Source organism: Manis pentadactyla, chromosome 19 (assembly GCF_030020395.1).
Source record: "Manis pentadactyla isolate mManPen7 chromosome 19, mManPen7.hap1, whole genome shotgun sequence".
NCBI lineage: Eukaryota > Metazoa > Chordata > Mammalia > Pholidota > Manidae > Manis > Manis pentadactyla.
The window spans coordinates 24,813,185-24,836,270 of NC_080037.1; the positions used below are offsets into that span (position 1 = coordinate 24,813,185).

The window sequence follows — 23,086 nt, forward strand, 5'->3', positions numbered from 1 at the left end:
TGGTTTTGTCCACCTGTTAAACCTTTGTCTGTTTAAGACTTTTAAAGCATCTGCTTTTCTTTTGTCCTAGGGCAGCCAGCTGTGGGAACCTGTTCACAGTCTTAATGTTAGATTTTTTTTCTACTCCTCTAATACCCAGTGCACCATGCAGTGTGTGTCTGTACTCCTGGGGGACATTACTGAGGCCAGTTATTTAGCAGTCCTGTGCTTCCACTCCCTCCCCACTCTGATTCTTTTTCTCCCGCTGGTTAGCTGGAGTGGGGGGCGTGCTCGGGTCCTTCCGGGTCATGGCTTTGTATCTACCCTTTTCCATGAGTCGTTGGGTTCTTGGAGATGTAGCCTGGCTCGTGTACTATATCTTCTGGTCACTCTTAGGAATAGTTGTATTTGTTGTATTTTCAAAAAATTTATGGTTTTGGGAGGAGATTTTCGCCACACTACTCACGTTGCCATCTTGAGAATCTTATCATCCATTAATTCTAATAGTTTTTTTGTGGAGTCTTTAGGGTCTTTTATATATAGTATATGTCATCTGCCAATAGTGGCAATTTTACTTCTTCCTTACCAATTTGGATGCCTTTTATTTCTTGTCTGACTGCTGTGGCAAGGCCTTCTAGGACTGTTGTATAATAGTGCTGAGAGTGGGCATCCTTGTCTTGATCCTGATTTTGGGTGTGCTGTTAACTGGGTTTGTCATATACAACGTTCATTAATGTTGAGCTGTTCTCTCTAGACCCATTTAATGAGAGTTTTCATCATGAATGGATATTGAACTTGGTCAAATGCTGTTTCAGTGTCTATTGAGATGATCATATGGTGTTTTTTCTCCTGTAGTAATGGGTTGTGGGAGGTGGGCTGGGAAGTCATCTAGGCCAAATATGAAATTGGTGTGTGTGTGCCCTATCCCTTATCCCCATGTCACTGGGGAAGGAATGCAAACAATGGTGCTCACCAGACTTCCGACCTAGAGAGTTCCAGCTTTTCCCTGCCAAATGGTGCTTCATAGTTCAGTAAGTTGGTTTTTTCTTGCTTATAGTCTGAGCATACTTTAAAGTGCAGGTTTTTTTTTTTTTTTATGCCCTGTGGGCAGGTAATCCATGTCCAGGCCCTTCAGTGATACCTCTCCCCTCAGTGGGTCATTGTGCTGAGGGGAGGTGTATTACCATGTCTGTGTCTCCTGCCATTCTTTATATGATGTTTCTGTCCCTGCTGTGCAAAAGGTACTCACTGAGTCCTTGATTATTCCTCAGTTGAACTGCCTAGAGTGTAGGTACAGATTCGTTGTGAAAGTGGAAGGAGGTTGGGGTACATTCAAGCTCTGTCTCTGCTGCCATCTTTCTGAAGTTAAGTAATGCAGTTTTAAATAGCAAGTGTGAAATTTTGTGGTCCAGTCTTCTTTGTTTCTTAATTTCTAAGTTCAGACAACATTTTATGGTGACTCCTCGTGTAGTCAGTTTTTGTGGTGACTCTGGAGACATGTTGGCCTCTCCCTCGTGGTGGTGTGACTTGAGGAACACAGGTCTCAAACCTATTTCCCTGATCCCTTATCAGTAATAAGGTGTTAGAGCAACATCATTTCAGCTATATTGTCTTGTGTGCACAAAAACTACTTTGTTGCTCTTTTGAGGCTTGGGCATGGGTATAATTATCTTACAAAATTTTCAGCCCACTTTTTTTTCTGTAATAGAGTTTTTCTTAGATCCCTTTGCACTTTTGATTTTCTCAGGTGGCAGAGTACAAAGAGGATGTGGTTTTACGGAGCTTTATGGAATCATCATAGGAGGTAGGAACAATTTTCTTACTGAAGAATTTGTTGGTAGTAGGTTTTCTCTCAGGATTCTTTGGTTAAAAGTGAAAACAGACTCTAACTTAAGCAAAAAAAAAAAAAGAAAATTATTGGCAAACTCATAAAATTGAATGACTAAGTGGTAAAAGGGACAGGAACTGTAACGTCTCTGAGAATTTAGATAACAAGAATAAAAAAATACAGAAAACAAAACAAAACAAAATGGATAATTTCTTACGGTTGCTGAAGTTCAGATGAATTAGCCCCAGCCATTTTCTCTGTATGAGCGTGTGCGTGCCTGCATGTGTGTGTATGTTTTCCTCAAGAATCAGGTTCTCTGCTTGTCTCAGCTTGAACTGTGTGTGCAAGGCAAGGTGCCTTGATTGAAAATTTCCCTAGTTTTATAAATTTGGGTTGAGTAGTTTACCAAAAGAAATCTTCCAGTGCTGGGAATTTCCTAGAATTTTTTAGAGATCACGATTCACCTTTTTTAGGAGTATGCCATCTCCCACTAATAGAACTCCAGTTTTCTGTAGGAGTAGAGTTTGAGAATTACTATATTCAGCAGTAACGCAAATCCGGTATTCTCAGTTTTAACCTTTGTTTTTAATGACCTATTAAGCATCTCATCTATAGTAAGTCTGTTGTCTGTGTCTTTACTTCCATTCTAAGCCAGAGCTTTGGGTACATTTGCTACTTCTTGAAGAGGATGGTTCTTTACTTTATTACCCTGGCTGAGGCCTAGTGATCATCCAGATTTTTGAGAGTGCTGTTTTTCTTTTTCTGGTCCTCATATATCCCATAATTCTCTCTTTATTCTCATCCCTCTCCTGCCAGTGTGTGTGTGTGTGTGTAACCAGTTAACTTGTATTCATTATTTTCTTTCACCCTGATTAATGGTTACATGTTGGTACGCTTGAGAATAAATAATATCTGCTCTTTTTCAGTAATTTTGCTTTTCCACACCTGTTCTAGTAAAGGTATACATAAGCACAGGCTTATATGAATAACTATAGAAAGAATTTTCTTGAACAGTTCAGTTTATTGCATTTCTTAATCACATATTGGCACAATTTCTTGTTTGCTATTTCAATAATAATTTCAAAATAGCTATACTAATGTTACTATTTACTGTAAGGTAGTTGAATGCAATTACTTTTTTCCTACAATATATCCCACCAGGGATATATAGTCTAAATATGTTGTGGTATACCTGGATTAATTTAACTAGTCCCATATGGATAGGGATTTAGGTTACTATCTTCTGCTATGACAAATTATGCTTCAATTGATTACTTTTATGCCTATTTTATTTCATATTGTTATCACTGTATTTTAGTAAGTGATCCCTTAGATGCAGAACTGGTGAGTAGAGGGTAAATGCTTATGTAACTTTGCAGGATGTTAACCAAATTCCCCTCTATTAAGAAAGAGTTGTACCATTTGCTTTCACACTAGCATGTATATATGTGCTTATTTCCCTACAGTTTATCAGAAGAGTATGATGTCAGGCTCAATTTTTTGTTAATTTGATAGATGAAGAATGGTTTCTCAGCAGTATTTATTTTCATTCTTGTTATACCCAGGGTTTTTTATGTTTAGGGTTAAGATCATTTCATTCTCTGTAAAACTATTACTGTTTTCCCTCATTTTTCTATCATAATGTTGGTGTCCTCCTCCTCCTCTAATTCTGTATCTTTCTCTCTTTTTAATATATTGGGGATATAAACCTTCATAGGTTACAAACACCTTTATCCAGTTTGTCATTTGTTTTCTAATATTGTTGATGATTTTATTGCCATGCAAGATTTTTGTCAAAATTTTTAATTACATTTATAATTCTTTTATTGCTTTTTGGTTTTGTCATATTTAGGAAAGTTATCCCTTCTTAAAAAGGAATTCACTTTTTTCCCCTCTATACCTAGTTTGTTTTGTATTTACATCTTTGATCTGTTTGGAGATTATTCTGATTGAATAATTTGATTGAAGAATAGATTTAATTCTTTTTTCTTATGGCTGTCTAGTTATCCAAATATATTATTAAAGATAGACCATATCTTGCCAGGCTGTCATCAGAGTGTAGATATACCTGCAAAATGTAAGTCCTCAGAAATTGTTTGAACAATTGAAAAAAGTAGTATTGTCTAAAAGATATTATCTTAAAGGTCCACTTTATTAAAATTTTGATTATCGTGTGTAACTTCTAGAAAATTTTTAAAAATTTGTTCAAAATTTATTAAGTTAGTGTAAATTTAGTTAGTGAATGTGTGCTGATTATATAAGATATAGTACAAACTTTGTTATACTCATTCAGTTTTTAATGACTTTATTTTTAACTGTAAACCTGGAAAAATTGAAAAAAAAATAGAGAAGAATATGAAGAAGAAAATATCCATTATTTCATTTTCCAGAAATCACCACCATTCATCTTTTTGTACATTTATTTTGTTTTGTTTTGTTTTTTTAAATATGAATGATTGCGGACTATGACCCATACCATAGTGTTTTGTATCCTGATTTTGGTGAAGTGGGGGAGGTTTAATAGAGTATATGAGTGTTTTCTATGTTATTAAATAGTCTGGAATCCAAATTTTAAATGAGTATAGCATTACATTGTAACTAGCATAGTTTATTTAATCTCTTTTGGAGATCTGAAATTTTTTTCCATGTTTTACTTCCTTCATAAGTGCCTTTTAATATACTTTTAATTGTGGGCTGATGATTCAGAGGCTTTTGTTGAATATTTATAAGTTGTTTTTCAGAAAGTCTTTGTCAGTTTATACTGCCTTTGGGACTGTCTCATTTTAAGTATCTGTGTAGAATATAATTTTTAAAAATAATCCAGTTTTATGGATAAAGATGGGAATTCGTTTCAAAGTGCATTTATATGAGTCCAAGTGAGGCTGATGTTTTATTTATTGGATGGTTTTGTCATCATTTCTGATATACTTATGTATGGCTTATAGTCAAATTTCTTTTGGAGTATTGATGTTTTCTTGTAAGAGTTCTTTATACATCAAAACTCTTATTCTACTGTCAGTTATTGTAAATATGTTCTCAGTGTATATTTTGCCTTGTATCTTCTAATTTTGTTTATGGCAGATGTTAATTTTATATAGAAGTTAGTATTCTGTTTGCCTTTTTCTTTTTGATTTCTTTTTCTCTGATTTCTTTTTTACTCTGTGATCAATAATATAGTCCCCCCAGTGTCTCATTAAATGCTTGACAGTGCTTGGCAGTCAGGAGGTTTTATAATTATTAGTACAGTATTATTGTACTAACCTTGTTCACTTGAATTTATGTTTGTAATAGTATAAAGACTTAACTTGAATCCTAAACATTAAGTCCTAGATAGACGTTAGCCAATTTTTCTATTGAATAACAGAATATTAAATTCTAATTTGTTCATGATATAGATTACTCTAAGTGTTAGGGTCTCTTTCAGGTCTAATTTTTTCCCCTGATTTAACTGTCCAGTTCTTGTGCCAGTTTAAATAAAATCATTCTTGCTTTATAGTATGTTCTTCATCATCATTTTCAATATTTTCTTAGCTACTAATACCTTTTCCTCCATATTAACTTTGTAATCATCTTGTGATTTCCATCCACATGTATTCTAGAAACTGTAAAAAATATTCATTAAGATTTGATTGGGCTTACACTGACCCTATAACAGTTTTTTCCCTAGAGTATATAGAAAATGCAGATGAATAAAACATGTAAATTAGGAATGTCCATTTTTAAAGCCGATATTCTTACCAAAAAAATGGTATCTCCTTTGTTAGAATTTTATACTGCTAGTAAAAATTTAGCTTTCTCCATAGAATTCTTTCTTGTGATTGTTCCTTTTAAAACAATGCTTTTGTGAATAAATTTTTTTCTATAGGTATCGTATAATGGGTTATAATGTGTAAGACTCTTGTGTTAGTATTTTAATCTTGGTTTTGACTTTCAGAGTTTTAATTCTTTGAGTCAGTTCATCTGTTGAGTGTTATAAGTGAAAACATCTATTTTCCTCTTTTCTCTATATTTCAGTCCAAGAATCATTGAGGTAGTTCTCAGAACAAAACAAAAAAGGAAATCCTTTTTAAATGAACTTTGACATGGAATCCCTTCATATAAAACAAAAGTTCAGTAGCTATTAAACTGTGGGAGGGCTCTAGAACACCACTCTCCTGATTTTACTAATTACTGCTGAGACGTCTGAGGAAATTAGTTTGAAAACTATTCTTATATCATAAAACAATGTCTAATTATGAGCTTAGTGAGAATTCTTATTTCTGGCTTAAATTTTGTCAGGTAATTAAGTATGTTTCTGGCTATGGTTTATGGTAATTTCTAGTTTAATTTTCTAACAGTATTTAAAATCACAGGTGGGAATGGAGTTTTATTAAATTTCTGTAAAGAAATTTATTGTGGTGGTTATAATGTGATTTTATTAACTTGTTCCAATTTTTTAGTATATTAGAAAAATCTCAGTGCCATCAGAATCTCATGTTAATTCTGTTGTCTGTATTCTGTGTTTTTAATAGCATTTTAGTTATGACAAAGAAGCTAGCAACCCTCATTAGTTTTGCTATAGTGTATAAGTTAGTGTCTTTGAAGCATTTAATTAAAAACTCAAAGCATGAGTTAAAGATTTTGCATGTACTGTTATAACTTTCTGTTGCTTAATATTTTTATGATGCTGTTGATCTCTTCATTGATTTCAGTGTTTAGGATACTGTCTAAAGTGAGATTCAAATTTACAATCTTTAGGATTTAGCTGAAAGTTGAAATAATCAGGTGAATAGACTGTGGCAATTCCAGTTGTCTTTTCGCTCAGAAATTTTGCTGTGTTGAAAGGAGAGGAAACAATTCCTGTAGATACGGAAACATTTTTCTTCCCCTTTTGGCAAATTGTCATTTAATATACTTTACCTGTCTTCAGACGTGGATACAGGAGGAGTGTGTGTGTGTGTGTGTGTGTGTGTGTGTGTGTGTGTGTGTGTGTGTGTGTGTGTGTGTCTGTGTGTGTGTCTGTGTGTGTCTGTGTGTGTCTGTGTGTGTGTGAGAGAGACAGGTTTCTTCTGAAACACAGAATGGCCCTTTTTAGTATTTAATGTACTTTACCTGTCTTCAGAGAGTAATATTTAAGTGAAACACTGGTATTTTGTGAGGTATATTAGAAATGTATGTACAATACTTTTGTTTGTTTTTTAAGTCTATGCTAATTTACTAGTCAAATTTTGTAGTGAAGCCCTAAAATCTGGGGGTGGGGAGGGGACTCTAAAACGTGAATCAACTGGATAAAAGGAGTTAACCACCTCATCACAAAACAGTAGGTGACTAACCAGTGGAGTGGGTAAGTGCAGTGCTACTTTTGTCTATTACAAATGACCCCATTGTGCTTCAAAAGAAGCACCTTTTGTAATTTCTAAGTGCCACCTCTGTTGTTTACAGATGTGTCTCAGTGCCCAGAGCAACAAGAGATAAGCAGTTAATGCTTGTGCTTTTCTAATGCCACCAGACATCCACAACTGAAAAGGAGAAGAAAAAATAACTGAGGGACCACATTTCTCTCCTTTCCTTTCTCTTTATTTGCACTTAAGATAAGGTGCACGCCTTCAGTGTGTAAAAAAGGTTATGAAGCCTGGAGGCCATGGCAAAAGACGAAGAATAAGCAGAGAGTAGGATGTAGAGAACAGTCCATTTTTGCTTAGCTTTTTAGACCTTATAGCAGATGTAACATGAAATATATGTATGTGTATATAGTGGACTGCCATAATGGTTAAGAGCATGGTCTTTGAAATGGAATTCTGCTGCTTTACTGGCTTAGGGGGTCATTGAGATCTGTATGTAAAGTGCTTTAGCAAAGTATAGCACACAGTTTATCCTCAGTCAGTAAATAGTTCTTGCTGCTGCTGTTGGTATTGTTCTTTCAGGGGGTTTTGGTAAAAGATATTATTAATATTCCAGTTAAGATTATATGTGATCTACCAAACTCAGTGCTGTCATTTAAAATGATATTTTCATGTATAATAAAAATTATGTAGTACTGGGAATGAATAAGGTACATTTTACTACTTCGTGACATATTTAAATATCTATTTTTAAATATAATATAAAAATTCATATTTTGCTGAACAAATCAGCTTGCATATTGTTGTGTGGAAAGTAAAAAATAAATAGTAGTAGAATACTCATTTTTAAAATAAGGATTTTAAAATAATAAGGTAGTAAGTACTAACTTACTTGATTCAGTGTTCTTTTGGAATTCCTAATGTCATTAGATAACCATCAGTTTTCAATAGAGTATTAGCTGAGATACAAAGATGATCTTAAATTGATACCTGAGATAGGAGGAATTTTGTTGTGTTAAGAATTTTGTTTTCCATAAGTCCACATATTAAACTTGAATTTTTCCAGAAGGAAATACTGTCTTTAAAGTTCCTGCACTATAAACATGATTTGGACAGTAGCACTTAGGTTGTGTTTCTGTGTCCATACCTGTGCATGTACACATGCATATACGCGTACTTTTTTTTATTTTTCAAACTTCTGAAGTACAAATGAGAGAATTACTTTACATCGAGGGAAGGACTCCTTTTATCTTTCACCAAATTTATCTAACTTGGTAATATTGTCTTAATGTGTGACTTTTACATACTAATTTTGGTATTTAGTAATTTTAGTTGTTTGTCATCTCATACAATAAATTAAATGAGAAACAGACTTAACCAAGAGCAAGGCGTGTTATATGGCTTAGCTTTCAGCATTTCTCTATGTAGAATAGACTATTTAGACTACTGAATTGAAAATGAGATAAACTGAGTATAAATAGGACTCAGCATATTAAATAATAAGTACTTAAAATAGTTTCTGAGATTCTGAACTTTAACAAATGTTACAATTCTGTTTTGTTGCAATATCTCTTCAGAACAGAATCAAGGGTAAAAATGATTAAGAATTAGGATAAGTAACATTCTGACTAAATTAAGATTGATAAAATTATATACTTGTATGAAATAAAAACACTATTTTAAAGTTAGTGGGTTATTAGTATATCTTTCTAGATTTTAAAATTTGTAATGGAGCCAAACAAAATTATGGTGGAAAATATTTGTACCATAACACTCAGTAAAGATTTTTATTTACCCTTTTTTATTAAAAACTTGATAAAAGTATATTGTATACATTGTTCATCCCAGAATCAAGTGTTCATCAAACATTTGTAGTTTTCCCCATCCCTCCCAGAAAGGTTTTAAATTGGTGATGCAGAATATTTGTCATCTACCAAATTAAAAGCTGTAGGTTTGTAAACTTGCACTCAGAGAAAGAAGTAGGTGCCATAAAATGATTTAAGTATTGGAGTGTGTACACCTGCTGTCAGGAAATAACCTTCCCATATGTTGCAGTTTGGCAGACATGCATCTTAAAAAATGTGTTGAATGAAACTGCTGCTGCATTGTATCTTTTTTCAACATTACATTCATTCTCTTTGTGCCTGTAAGTAATCACTTTTGCTTCACTTAGAGGAACATGATAAATTTTTACAGATACGCTTGTAATTAAGTAGTGGTACTCTTTTAAAAGGTGCAGTAACTGATGTAATTGACTAATTCATTGAAATACTGGCTTGGCCCTTAACACCAACAAAGAAACAAACTATCTATTTTGAACATTTCCTTTTTTTTTTTAAATAAAAACTTAAGCCTGAGACACATTGATTTTTCACATTTTATCACATCTTGTCAAAATAGTTCCCCCATATATGTACCAAAAGAAAATGAGTATCTCGATTGTTTTTAAAAAGTAAGTACTTCAACAAGTAGTGGTGGTGACTCTATAGCATCTTACTATGCTGATGGGCAGTGACTGTAGTGGGGTATGTGGTGGGGACTTGATAATAGGGGGAGTCTAGTAAACACAGTGTTGCTCACGTGATTGTATATTAATGATCAAAAAAATACTTCAGTGAGAACTGCATTGATGAAACCTTTGAATTTTATAAATGTGCTTTTGGGATACCTCAACTAAATCTTATTGCATGAATACAGTTTTAAGAACCCTAAAATAATCAGGTTGGAATTTGTCCTTGCACAATTACAAAGGTTCCTTAAAATTGACAGTGATGTTTTATTTACATTTAATTATATAATGAAATGAAAAACTGCATCTAAAATCAAGGTTCTTTTTACTGTCTCCATTTCTTAAATTAAAATGTATGTGAAAAGTAATATGCAAATACATCTTACTGGCCTCCTAGCATAAGACTTGAACCATTGATGTATGCATGCTTATTTTTGCATGTAATACACAGAATCCCTTTAAACAGTTTTTTTAAATAGATTCTTTTAGGATATCTTTTTGTTATATAATGTTGTAGTTTTAAGAATTACCTTCTTCAGAAATTAAAAAAATATCTTTTGAATTCTTTTATGTGATGAGTTTTAACTAAAACTTGTCCTATGGATGTAATCAATTTTAACTATACATGCTTTTAGCAATATTTTACAGATTGCACATTAAAAAAAGAAAAGGCTGTCTTTTCTAGTGTAGTTTACGGTGACGATACCTGCCTGCCTTTTCTTTTGCTGCATTGGCACAAGCGTTGTGCTTATTTTGTTGTAAATGGTTCCAGTATTTTATCAGCTCACTAGGCTGGAACTGATGAGAGGTAATTAGGTGACTGTATTTACAGCTTGAATAAGAAACTCTCCAGTGATTGAACACAAACTCATTGGGAGGGGGCACAGGATCAATTCTCAACTTGGCAAGACAGATCCCTACATACACATCTTCCAAGTGCAAACGACGGATACTTAAAGAAACTTTAAATATCTTCTCTGCCAGATCTCCAGAAAAAACATAACCAGTCCCAGAACAGAAGACAGGGTAGCGCTCACTTGGGTAGAGGTCTTGTGGCATGTACCATTTGCTATCTTTGTTTCGATTTGGTGCATATCCTCTCATTAGGTAACCAGTGAAATAGTTATGTCTGGGAGGCAGGTCTGGCTTCAGTAACTTATGTATTAAATATTCAGTATTGACAAACATGTCACTGTCAGTTTTCATAACATATGGAATATGTGGACAGTATGTTGCAACCCAGTTCATGCCCATTAGTGTTTTAATGGTCAAATTATAATATGTATCTAAGTATTCCTGTTGAATAATATCATGATATTGTCTGCTTTCTTCCAATATTGCACGTTGAAGGTAGCCATTTAACTTAATACTTACACCCAACAAAAAAATTCGTGTGATTTGGATACCAGGTGCTAGACTTTCATTGCCCCATGTCTGCCGAATAGCTCTTCTAGCTTCTATTTGTCCAGGTTCTGCAGCTATTAGTAGTATTAGAAAAGGGCTCTTCTCCTGACATTTTTCAGGTTCGTTGACAATATATTTGAAATGGTAAGAATTTGGGTATCTGGTTCCTTTTTCACTGTAAATACTTCCATTGGCACTAAGTGTATTCTCTAGCCCTGTAACTCCTTGTGGTGACAGGTCTGTATTATTGGAGTTCGTTGCTGTTTGAGGCCTCAGAGTTTGAGGGACTGTTTCTTTCCAAATGTTCCGAAGAGAACTGTGGTTTGTCTCACTTTTTGTAGAATGAAATCCTCGGAATGTGTATGTCACAGGATTGTCTTTGAATGCAGCTCTGCCCGGCAGCCAGTCATGATGGTTGAAAAACAAGAACATAGCAAAAAGAAACACTAGAGAGAGCACACCAATAAGATGGGTGCGGAACAGAGACCTCTTGGCATTCCAGCTCATTTTTGCAAAGCAGCAGTGTCTTCTCCTCCACTGAAGCATGTTGTAGATATCCAGTTTTGGGATATGAGATATTGGTGGTTGAAAATGTTGCTTTCTTCTAAATCAGTACTGTTCTTTGGTGATCATTTTCTAATTTAGTCACGTTGTCTCCCTTGCAGTCATTCTACAAAGATGAAGCATAAAAGTTTACAAAATATTAATTATTACAGAACTGCCTGAAAGAGAATTTGGGCGCTAATAAAATTGGGGCAAGTAGGAATTTTTATGCTGTGAAATATAATAACCCAGAAACGAAGTTTATAATTTGTTTCTGTTGGCAACATAACATCACTGACAGCAGGATTAATTTCTTTTGAAATACACCTTTATAGGGCATTGAGCACTTTAAAGAGAGGTGATGGATTAATTTTCTTCCACTTATTCCAATGTTTCAGTAGCTCTGGTCATTTGTACTTTTGACCTAAGTTGAAGATTTAAAAATTGTTTGCTTGTAGAAAAGAAAAAATGTTACTAGATTCTTGGAAGAGGCCATATAAAAAGGCCCAAGAGCAGATGGAACATTTATTGGCATTAATTAAAATTGATTTGACATACCATTGGTATTAACGGTGCACTGTCTGTCAGTGGCCTTTTTTGTAAAATGGTCATGTATCAGTTGTGGGACAGACGGTGCAAGGTTGATTATGGCAGAGTTCTGTTAGTCACAGTACACTGCTTGGCATGTTTCCATTGGCCCCTACTGTGTTGAGAAAGTCAGTGAGAAGATGCACCTGTCAAAATTAATTCTCAGGGTCCAGGAACTTCAGTGCTGGATTTTAAGAGTAATAAAAATGATGAACATTTTCAAGTACTCTTTTCTAATTTTAATCTTATACTTCAAATATGAGGTATTTAGGAGATCACTGTCCTTATTAGATTTAAGATTGATTTTTATTATAGCAACTAATTATTTTTAGCCTTGACAAGAGCACTGTCACATATCTTAGTTGAGTCATGTTAGAATTAAAGAACTACTTTGAACAGTTTTTTCAGATTTCTCACAAAGTAAAAAATTAAACAAAGAACCACTTTGGACAATTTTTTCAGATTTCTTACAAGATATAGGCACTGTTTAGAAATTTAAATACCACAAAATGCATTTTGAAGATTCTTGAGTTATGCTGTGTTCTAAATTTGCATGTAGAGGATTTGTTAACACTTTAAGCATGACTCTTAGAACCCTAGCTTTTTTAAGAGATTATAAAATGTCAGTTGAGAGGTTCATGATGCCACATATTAAGAAAGTTATCATTGAGGTTTTTCAGTGCATAGCACAAGTTTGTTCATGGCTGTCAATTTGTTGTTAATTTTTCTGGAACAAGGTGTGGGGTGGAGGTAGGTAAAGTAGCTTTAACTTGAATTCTATTAAAACAGAAAAGGTTGAGTAGGGGACTAATAACTGAAATTTCATTTATTTGACTTCTATTGTGAAAATTATTTCTTTAAGCAAAAGAAAACTATTCAATTAAATGAGTGGAGCATCTGTTTATTTGGAATTACATATATATACATTTGTGTTGTGTTCATTTAGCCTGTGATATGGACAGATTCATGGTTAATACCAATTTGCTCAACTTTGACATGAGATTTAATTATTTTGGGGAAATAATGGTTTTAACATGGAAATCCTCACATAATTGAGTAATTACACAGTAAGCTTCACATATAGAATGAGAAGTAAGTACTTTGAGAATACTGAATGTTCATTTGAATGAAAGTACTACTGTTCTAATAACAGCCGCTAGGAGGAGCAAGTAGGTGGGAATTTGAACAAATTTCTGAATTGTATAGTACAAGCACCAGCTTTCGATAATTTCTATTATCTGACATGATGTAGTACTTTTAAAAGTTACTGTATTTCTCACATGAAAAAACTATCTAATCATTTATGAGATGTGAACCGTGACGTTTTTTAAGTTTGGGTTTAAATACATAGAATCTAGTTTGCTATTTATTGGAGTTTATTTACAGGAATTTTAATTTCACATTACTATAATGAGGACCAAGACTATTCACTGTCCCAGTAAAACCTGAGTTCTGCTGTGAGCTAAACTGAAAATAATAGAGCTGAGTGTTCTGATTTAGAAACTTAAATTTTTCCTTCTTGTCCTTATAAATAATTAGCCTTTTTGTTTAGATGAGGAAACTCTAAGCTTTTATTTTCAACCAAAATGTTTGACAAGTAGTAATGATAATTCCTCCATCTGGTAAAAAAGCAAATAGATACAAAAGTTGCTTTTTAAATTTGATAATCTATTTTAAAGATTCCAGAGCTGAATTAAATTTATCAGCTTCCTGTTGATATAATAGTGCTTGGAATCTGGTTGAAGTCCAGACCTTTAGATCTTCTGTAAGTATAAATTTGATGGTTTAAGAAGCAATAATAAAAGGTCAGATGTTTGAATAAAGGACTGAAGAAATGAAGGTAAATATCATAGTAGTAAATTGTGGTATTTTTAGGAAAACGATATACCTGAAGTGATGTCTCAGAAGTATTTTAGTGTTACAGAAAACAGCAAATTACTATATATTGTAATCTAGCATAAATACATAGTTTATAGTTCTATATAATTTTATAACAGGTGATGGAAATACATCTTAATTTAAGTTCATGGTATTTGTGTGTAAATATTTAGCTTCTCAGGCTTGAAATCCACATATACCTACTTGGTTAATCTCCCATTGATAAATGAAGTGTTACGTTTCTAGCCTTAAAAAATGCCTTATTAAAAGTTTCTTAAGTATTACTTATAATTTTCCTGTTAAAAGAAAGTAAGATCAAAGTATTCCTCCTTTTATTAGATGTTAAAATAATTTTCCAGTTATTGCCTGTTGTATTTTAATTCTTAAGAAGTGGAACAAGATGAAGTTAAAATATTTTGGCATTAAATAGTTTTACACTTTTACATTTTCAGCATAGAAAGAGCTTTGATTTTTTCTTTACAGGTTTTTAATGATAGTATTTTCAAGTTACTTGGGTATCTTTACATCTTACGGATTAAAGTTCATGGAGAGAATTTTACTGTGAAATGTTCAGTTACTTCACACACACACACATTTTTAACATTTGGCTTTCAAAAGCATTGATATCTTTAATCTGTTGGAACAGTCCTAGTTTTAAGTGGTGCTTGAATAAAAAATATTCTACACTTTTGTTTTGAGATAATCTAGCTTATAAAAATTTTGGTGCCTTTAACATTGAGAGATTAAGAGAGATGAGATTTTTTATGCCCATATTGTTTTCGTTTAATGCCATCTGAATTCATTCTTTAGTGGAATAAAAATTAATGGTATGAGTGAGAGTTCATGTTAAGATGAAATAATAATAGGGCCTGATAAACTTGTTTAATCTTAATTTCAGAATGCAGTGCTCACATATGTCTTAAAACTGTTTGCCTTTTTGATTATTAAATAATGAATTTTTGAATTGCAGTGTGAAATAGAGCAAATAGCAGGATCCTTGATAGATCTATAAAAACAATTTTAAGGAATATATTTGAGTTCTTAAGCCATGAGTTGCTATATCCTGTGATTGTTGCTTAAATAGTTTGTTAGATTTGTTTCTGCCATGTACACATGTATCATGGCAGTAGTTCATCACTGCATAATAATATAGCCTGGAAGCACAGTAGCTACATTTAATTTAATTTTTTGACCTTGAATTGCTGTTAATGAGTATTTTAGTATCAAAGTATTTTCATATTATGTTTTTGAATTTCACTTTGAAAGGATGACCAAGAACAGCCTGATGTTTGATCATTTAGAATCAGTCTGTTGCTTAAAATAAAAGCTCGCTATTTCAAATGGGATTTTTAACAACCATGGATATTTCTTTGTTTAAAGTTGTGTTCATGGACAGTGTGATAACATGTGAGTGTACTGTGGTATTGTGCTGTGCTTAAACTCACACCGCCTTATGTGATTCTATGCAAATGCATTTATTTTAGCATCTTATAGCTTGGTAATACTTAAAATTTGTTGATACTCTCTTTGGTTGTGTTCGTTATCTTTATTTGGGGAGATGGATATTGAAGGGAAGATTTTGTTACTAAAAGCTGTTACATATTAAGGTTTTGTTTTTAAAGGATTTTGAAAAAAGCTCATATTAAGATAGTCTTTGATAGTACTTAATGTAATTTACTGCATTATTTCTTTTGATAGCCATTTCTAAAAGAGCACTTTAATTTACTAGGTAAGGATTCAGTTTGACCTAATTTGATAAAGGATTTCAGTTTTCTTTAGAGGGCTACAGATTTTTGTTTTTAAGTTTAATTTCTCACATAATCCTTTAAGCAGTCTTGTTACTATTTGCTTGCTCTGTCTTACACATGTCTAATCCATAATTACTCCAAGCTGACTTGAATAAAGCAGTGACAGCTTGTCTTCGAAACAATGACAAATTTAAAATCATGTATTTAGAAACCCTTTCTTAGTTTCAAGGACAGTGAACTGTATGAAGTTGTTTATCAGATGTTGGTGCCCATAGGGCTGTAAAAAGGTAACACATTTAAATGAATATTACACACAAGACATCAACATACCTTCCTCGGTCAGGCCATTTATGTCGAGAGTATTATGCCCACTGAAAATACTTTTGGCACGCCATCACTTCAGCAAAAAAGATGCTATCGAACATGTGCACATCCCCCAATAGTCTGCCTCCTGCGATTGCTTTTCACAGTATCCAAAGTGTCCATCTGTCTGCTTATCTTCGGGTTACCCTCCTTGTTCATAGGGGTCCTAGTCTTCAGAGGTTTTTCCTTTCATTTTCTTTCTCTTTCCTTAAACAAAAGAGCTGTAGTTGTCCGTTCTATTTGGAGCACTGTTGACTCTTCCCGACAGTTGATGCATTGAAGGTTTTTACATCTGCTGTTTTCCTGGCCGGACAATGCAGTGCTGTATTCTCTTCTCAGTATCCATATTTCTAGTAATAACACTGAGCTGCAATGTAAAGCAGCCAGAGCTGGAATGTAGTGCTTCGATTGTATTGAAAAAGAATAGGATTTAACTCTCTCTCGTTGTTGCCTGGCAGCTGCAGGAAGGATTTTGAACAGTTTTACTGGGGTTTTAGTCTGTAATATGAAATCCACGGTTCTTCAGCTGCTGCACAGGCAGGCAGCAGTTTAAATGTGGGCTTGACAGATGCTCTCTCTGACAGAGCAGAATTTAACGTCATTGCCTGGCTGAATCCCACGTGATTGTTTGCATTCATTTTGACTAAAAACCTGAAGTAGGGAGAAGCTTAGAGATTTTTGCTTCTATGTGATAAATTACATGCATTCAGTACAAGTGTAGTGATGAGTGAATAATATGAAAATGGGAAGATTATGATATGGTTATTTTTTCCAGCTTATTTCCTTTTTTTTTTATGCTTAAGCACAGGCTTTCTAAATATTTTCAGTGTTAGATGTTGGTTTTCCTGTTTCTTACATGATTTTTTATAGGGCACAAGCAGTATAAGCTTTAATATGTAATTTAACCCCATCAAGTACACTCCTTCTCCCTTGAAGTTTTTTTTCTCAAATTGCTCTGATTTCACTAATATCTAGATAAGACTCACAGACCATTTATCTTTTATTTCTTAGACATTTAGTAACTTAGACACTCTGTGTTTCCTGGGGCTTGTGTAAATCAGCTGCATGGATCGCTTTACTGTCACATATGATATGATACTTCGTTTTTGCTCGTATGTGGTTCCTTGTGTACTCAAAGGCAACAAAACTCATTTTCATATTACTCTTTAATGTCAGCATTTATTTTTTATTATTTTTCCTTTTCTTAAAAATTACATGTATGATAGAATTCAACAAAGTGGCATAGTGGTATAGTAGGTATAATTTTTTTTGTTTTTTACTAATCATATTTAATAATATTTCAGGATGGTTTAGTAAATTGCCATCAAGCAGAATTTTCAGTAAACATACTTACTTTTCAGTAAAAATACTTACTCTGAAATGTTTCTTTGATAGTCTCTTGGGCACCTTGCTGCTTTTCCTCTAGAGTACTGGGATATTGTCTTTGTCTGTCTGTTTTTTTTTTTCCTTCTTCCTTAAATAGCCTATGTTACCAGTTTTTCCTCTGAGACTTTAGGGACATTAACTCCTAGAAATTTATAGTTTTGGAATTTAAGCTGTATGTTTGTCATCGTATGCTCTCCATCTCACTTATCTTACCCAGTAATGTCTATTATTTCAAATATTTACATTTCTCTCATATCTTTGAATTTTTTTTGTCCTCACTATATTTGTTATTGCAGCTGATAAAATGTGCTTTGAAGTTTTAGGGATGTTTTTTAGGAGTGTATGTGACTTTCCTAGAAATGCTAGAAGGAACATTAGGGATTTTATATATGGGAAACCTAAGGCCTTAAGAGCTTTGACTTTTCCTAGTTAATTAAGTGTGAAGGAGAGAACTAAAACCCAGGTTTCTTGGCATTTAGTCCTTAGGTCCTACCTATACTAGAAGCTCACTAACATTTTTTTTTTACATTAAACTTTGCAGAGTAATGCTTTAGTAAAACTTCCTTAAAATAACAGTAATGCTTTAAGTAAAACCTACTTAAAATAATATATATTAACAAAAGTAGAAGTGGATTTTAGTAGATCAGTATGTATCACTAATTCCTACATAGGATTTGACTATACAGCTAGCAGCAGTCACTACTTACTATTTACTCAAGGTGAGATTGCATGCTAAGCCTTCCTGAGCTGTTATAGAAATGACTCCCCCCCCCCATAATAGTTTCATTATTGTAATACCCATTTTAAAGATGAGAAACCTGTACTTTGAGTTGTGAAATAATTATCATAAAGATCAGCTAATGAGTGATGAGAAAGAGTCCAGCTGAGAATTAAAGCAAGATTATGTAAGTCTTTATGCTCTGTTCTTAACGTGGCCCTGCTGGAGAAATTGTGGGAATTTTTTTTTTTTTTTAGTACTGGCACAGCATACCCAGAAATTATTCATAGAAGTATAAATGGATTTTTATATTTTCACTTGTTCAACAAATATATATTGTTTGACCACTATGTGCCAAAATTTGTAGTTAGCACAACTTATTAAATGTTAGGAATACAAAGGTGATTTAGACACATTCCCTACCCTTTCTCCAGGTAGGCTAAAACAATTATTTTGCTAGTTCTCTTGGATTCTTTTTGGATGCCCAACTGGATAGATTATGGATCTTGATTATTGAGAGCTCCATGGGTAACCTGCTGATTAGTGGTTCCCTCCAATATTGGATTGAGCTCTAGAATTCCCAGTGGACTATTGTCTCAACTGTGCTTGCTGTGGGGCAAGTGTTTATACAGCAGAAGAGGACTCCTGAAAACTAATAAAAAGAGGACTGTTTACTTAATCAGAATTTACTGTAAATTTTTAGATAACACCTGCAGTCTGTTTAAGAACTTTACATAAAAGTATGGAAAAATAGCCAGACATGAGATAAAAGTTCTGTTAGTGACTTTTTCCAGGAATCTGCATGTTTCTGGCCGAGAGAAACTAAAATCTTATGACAGGCAAGCTTGTAGAAGTTCTTCCTTTAGTCTAGTTTCTTTTAACATCTGAATTCTGTGCTTAAACTTTCTCAATATGTGTAACAAGTTTCTTTGTTAGATTCAGCAAACTGGCAGCTGTTTTGTTAAGTTTTATAGTTAAAAATGTCTTGTAATTTTTACTTGAATACGTGTACTTTTTAATATTAGAACACATCCATGATGGGAAAATAGGCTGTCATTGCTATGTGCATTTTGGCCAGAACTGTCCAGGCTGGTTTTAGCAATTTCCTGGGCGTGTCTACAAGTAGCCCTCAATGAAGCAAAATATAGGTAGGATTTGCAGTGAATGCCACCTAACTTGTATTTTCTACCGGTTACCAAAGTACTTACTACTTTGTTCATGTAGTTAATAGTTTTTGAGTGATTACTACATGATGAATCAAGTATAGATTTGCTTACCATCTAATAGTGAAGATAAGTCATTTCATAGAGTTATAGTATCTATTTATTTATCTATATAAATTCAGCTGAATGTCCTTGCTAAAAAGAATGAGGAGAAAAGGGGTAGGGAGAGTACTTCAATCATAGAGTGTGATTTCTATTCACTGAGAATGAGCAAATATCCTTGAGAAATGTGAGAAGGGAGACATGAATCTGGTTTTCCCTACATTCATCTCCATACCTATTTGTGCTTTAGTATAATAGTTGGCTCCTAATTTATTTCAGATAATGCTCATCTGAAGAACTAGCTGTCTAGCTTTTCCTGTGTTAGAGAAAGATCGTAATATTTTGGATCAGGTTTAATTTCCACCATAGTACTCTGAAAAAATGCCATTTGACACAGAAACCAATGTTAGTTTTATTGAGACAAAGCAGCAATTTTGCCTAGTAATGTTTGCTTGGAGTTTATATTTCTTGACTGTTTTGACTTAAAATCAGATGAAATCTTTATTCTGTAAAAGATTTGGATGAATGGCATATTTTTGACTATTTAATATTAGTAAGCACTTTTCCCTTTTGAGGAAAAATTACTGCATTTATTAAGAGTTCAGAATTTTTCTTTGAAGTCAGCAGATGATTTATGAACCAGTTTTACTCTCCTTTGAACTCAAAAGTAGGAATTAGGCTGATTGCAAATTAGCCATCTCAGAATGACCACGAGTGTCAGTGTTTGCCTGCCTATGTTTCTCTTTCGGATTTCCACTGACTTGTGCAGCAGATAACTCATATTATTTAAGAATTTCTTCAGACTTGAAAGCAGAGCTAAACTTAAGTGTCTCTTTCAGAACTAATTGTAAGTACCTTTATCTGTATTAATTTATACAAACTATTAATGATCCTAAGGGGAGATGTAAAAACTTAAAATAGGCGACATTTGGCAAATACTTGAATATTATGCTTGTATATTCTTTGGTTTTTCAGTAGCATAGCTATTTCAGTTTAGCATAAATGACCTAGAATCTTTTTTTGGCAAACACAAGAGATAACTCTTGGTTAGAGCTCTTCTCACTGGGAGTGGTACTGGGAGCAATATTACTTTGTAAAAGATGCTCTAGAAGTTTGCTAGGGTGCTTTGGGTTGACAAATAACTGAAGGGCATTTAGTAACTGAGGCTGGGGAAGATAGTCTATAGTGTGTGGGATAATCTTTGAATACAATAAAGACTAGTTGCGTGTCTGTAGTACTTCTGAATGTTCCATTTGGATATCTGTGTGTGGGTGAAAGGCCTTCTTTGTAATTAAATGAACCTAAAACATAATTGGAATACAGAGCATAAACTGTAAAATTTTAACATGCACTGAATTTTCCTAGGTGTTTAACTACAGTGTATTATACCATACTCAGCTTTGTTCTGAACTTTGCCAGTAGCTTACCATTTTGAAAAACAATGTTGCCTGTGACAGTGATACTCAAAGTAATTGAATGACCAGTACAATATACCACTCTGCAGGCATTTCTAATTGTCACATTCACTGTGGTTTTGTATATAGGTACTAGCATCTGATTACTTCATTATGTCTCCTGAGGGTAATCAGGTTTAAGACCCACATATTGAAATATATATGGTTATCATGAATTTCTTTTTTAAGATTCTCCTTTATACTTGTTAGGATATTGATTTTCATTTTAAAAATTACATACATAGATTGTTTATATTGTGTGTTTCATTCCAGATTGTTAAAGGTTGAAATATTTCTTGCATAAAGTGGATATGTTGAGTTTGATATGGTTATGAAGCCCACTTAGGTCAGTACCTTTGAGTAAATTATCTCAGGCACCTTAACTTCCTATTCCCTGCTTCCCAACACATTCATAGTATTTAAAAAGTAATAAACAATTTTTAAAGACATAATATGTTGAAATTTAAAATTCCTCTGGAATTTAACAAAGTAGCATCATTACCCAAATTTAAATTATTAGTATCAGAAAATGCTTCTTATTTGATAGTTTTCATAAATAAAGAAAAGAAAAGGTAAGTAAGTAGAATTTTTCCCCAAAGGGTTTTTTTTGACAATGGCAGGGAACATTGAGTGTATACTTGATTCTGTTATGAGATAGTAACTGCACTAGTGGAGGACTTAAGAATTAATGAGTAACTATTGAATCACTAAGTTGTATACTTGAAACCAATATGAGATTATATTTGTTTAATATATATAAATTATTGAATTTAAAAAAAAAGAATCATTGTTTATGGTCTGATTGAAAATAGGGACTTTATCATATAAAGAAACTTTGCAAACACAGAAAGGAGGCAGGCAAAGGTTATAGGATTAGGAGGGGGTAGTGTTTGACTTCAGGGCTTGAATTGCCTCCTTCCCCAACCTCTTAGAGGATGCGTCAGGGATTGACTTACATTCAGCAAATAACCTGAAGCCTCTTTTATAGGCAAGCTATGTGAGGAGTGGAGTATATGAGGTACATCATTAGGTTCCTTTCTTTCAAGGAGTTGATAGACTTAGTGGATACATAGAACATTATAAAGATAGTAGAATAAGTAAATTACATACTTTAAAATTTTTTCTTTCCTTCGTGTTTAAGTTATCTTGTGCATTTCACTGTGGTGTCACTCAATTTCACTGTTCTGATACTTTTGGTCTTAATTTTTCAGGCATTTCTAATCGTATGCCCTTTAAATGAACAATGGTAGGCCTCACAGATAATAAAGATGCTGAGTTTTAGTGAGCCAGTTAAAAAAACGGGAATTTTTATATTTCTATTTGAACCCTCCATTTTTTATTATTAGTTAATACTTAATAAGTACTTATTAACACATTGAGTCTGTTTCTTTTTCATAAAATCCTCATCGTTGATTTTTATTGAAATATAGATACATAATCTTGTGTTGGTCTCAAAAACACAGCAAGGTGTTTCAACAGTTACCCATACTATTAAATCTTCACCCTCTAGTGCAGTTACTACTCTATCAATGTAGAAGGATGTAACAGAATCATTGACTATATTCTTCATGCTGTACTACTGTCCCAATGACGAACTTATATTGTGATTGCAAATGATTGTGCCCCTCCCCCTTAGTAACCACAAGTCACCTCTCAGTTCCTCATAGTTTATTTTTGCTTTTATTTATAATTCCTCTGTAGCTTTTCACAGAATTTATATTTATTAATATCTATAAATGTCATAAAATTCCAGGACATTTCAGTTGACTGTGTGTGTGTGTGTGTGTAGTTTCAGACAGTTAAGTACGAACAGGTTTGTGTTTTTTTCAGCTTTCTCAGTATATTAAATCATATTAAATGGTAAAGTACTAAATATTTTCTTTTAAAGTTTACAATATTGTTATTTCCTTTTCTGCCAATATTGCTAGTAGTTATAATACCTAATACTAAATATGTACCCTTTTGATCCTCCTGGACAGGAGAATATTATGTATTTGTTCACATAGAACAAAAGAGGAGTAAATTTATATGGCTATACCATCTTTGGGAGAGATATTGAGTTATGTCTTCAAACTTAATCAGTTGGACACTTTGGTTGTATA

At 33.3% G+C, this 23,086-nt stretch overlaps 2 protein-coding genes across 2 annotated transcripts in view; one reads left to right on the forward strand and one right to left on the reverse strand.

Annotated features, from left to right (window-relative positions):
• CDC73 (cell division cycle 73) overlaps window positions 1-23,086 on the forward strand; it is a 127,248-nt gene that overhangs the window by 50,731 nt on the left and 53,431 nt on the right. The gene's annotated exons all lie outside the window — the stretch shown is intronic.
• On the reverse strand, window positions 8,020-17,502 carry B3GALT2 (beta-1,3-galactosyltransferase 2). Its single transcript, XM_036919678.2, has 2 exons — window positions 16,129-17,502; window positions 8,020-11,711 (listed from the first exon to the last, which is right to left on the reverse strand). Exon 2 carries the CDS (start codon window positions 11,585-11,587, stop codon window positions 10,319-10,321), a length of 1,269 nt encoding a protein of 422 aa, XP_036775573.1. The 5' UTR covers window positions 11,588-11,711; window positions 16,129-17,502; the 3' UTR covers window positions 8,020-10,318.

Bases quoted from the DNA above. Each gene is read 5' to 3' on its own strand.
- B3GALT2 (XM_036919678.2), bottom strand. From the start codon at position 11,587: ATGCTTCAGTGGAGGAGAAGACACTGCTGCTTTGCAAAAATGAGCTGG.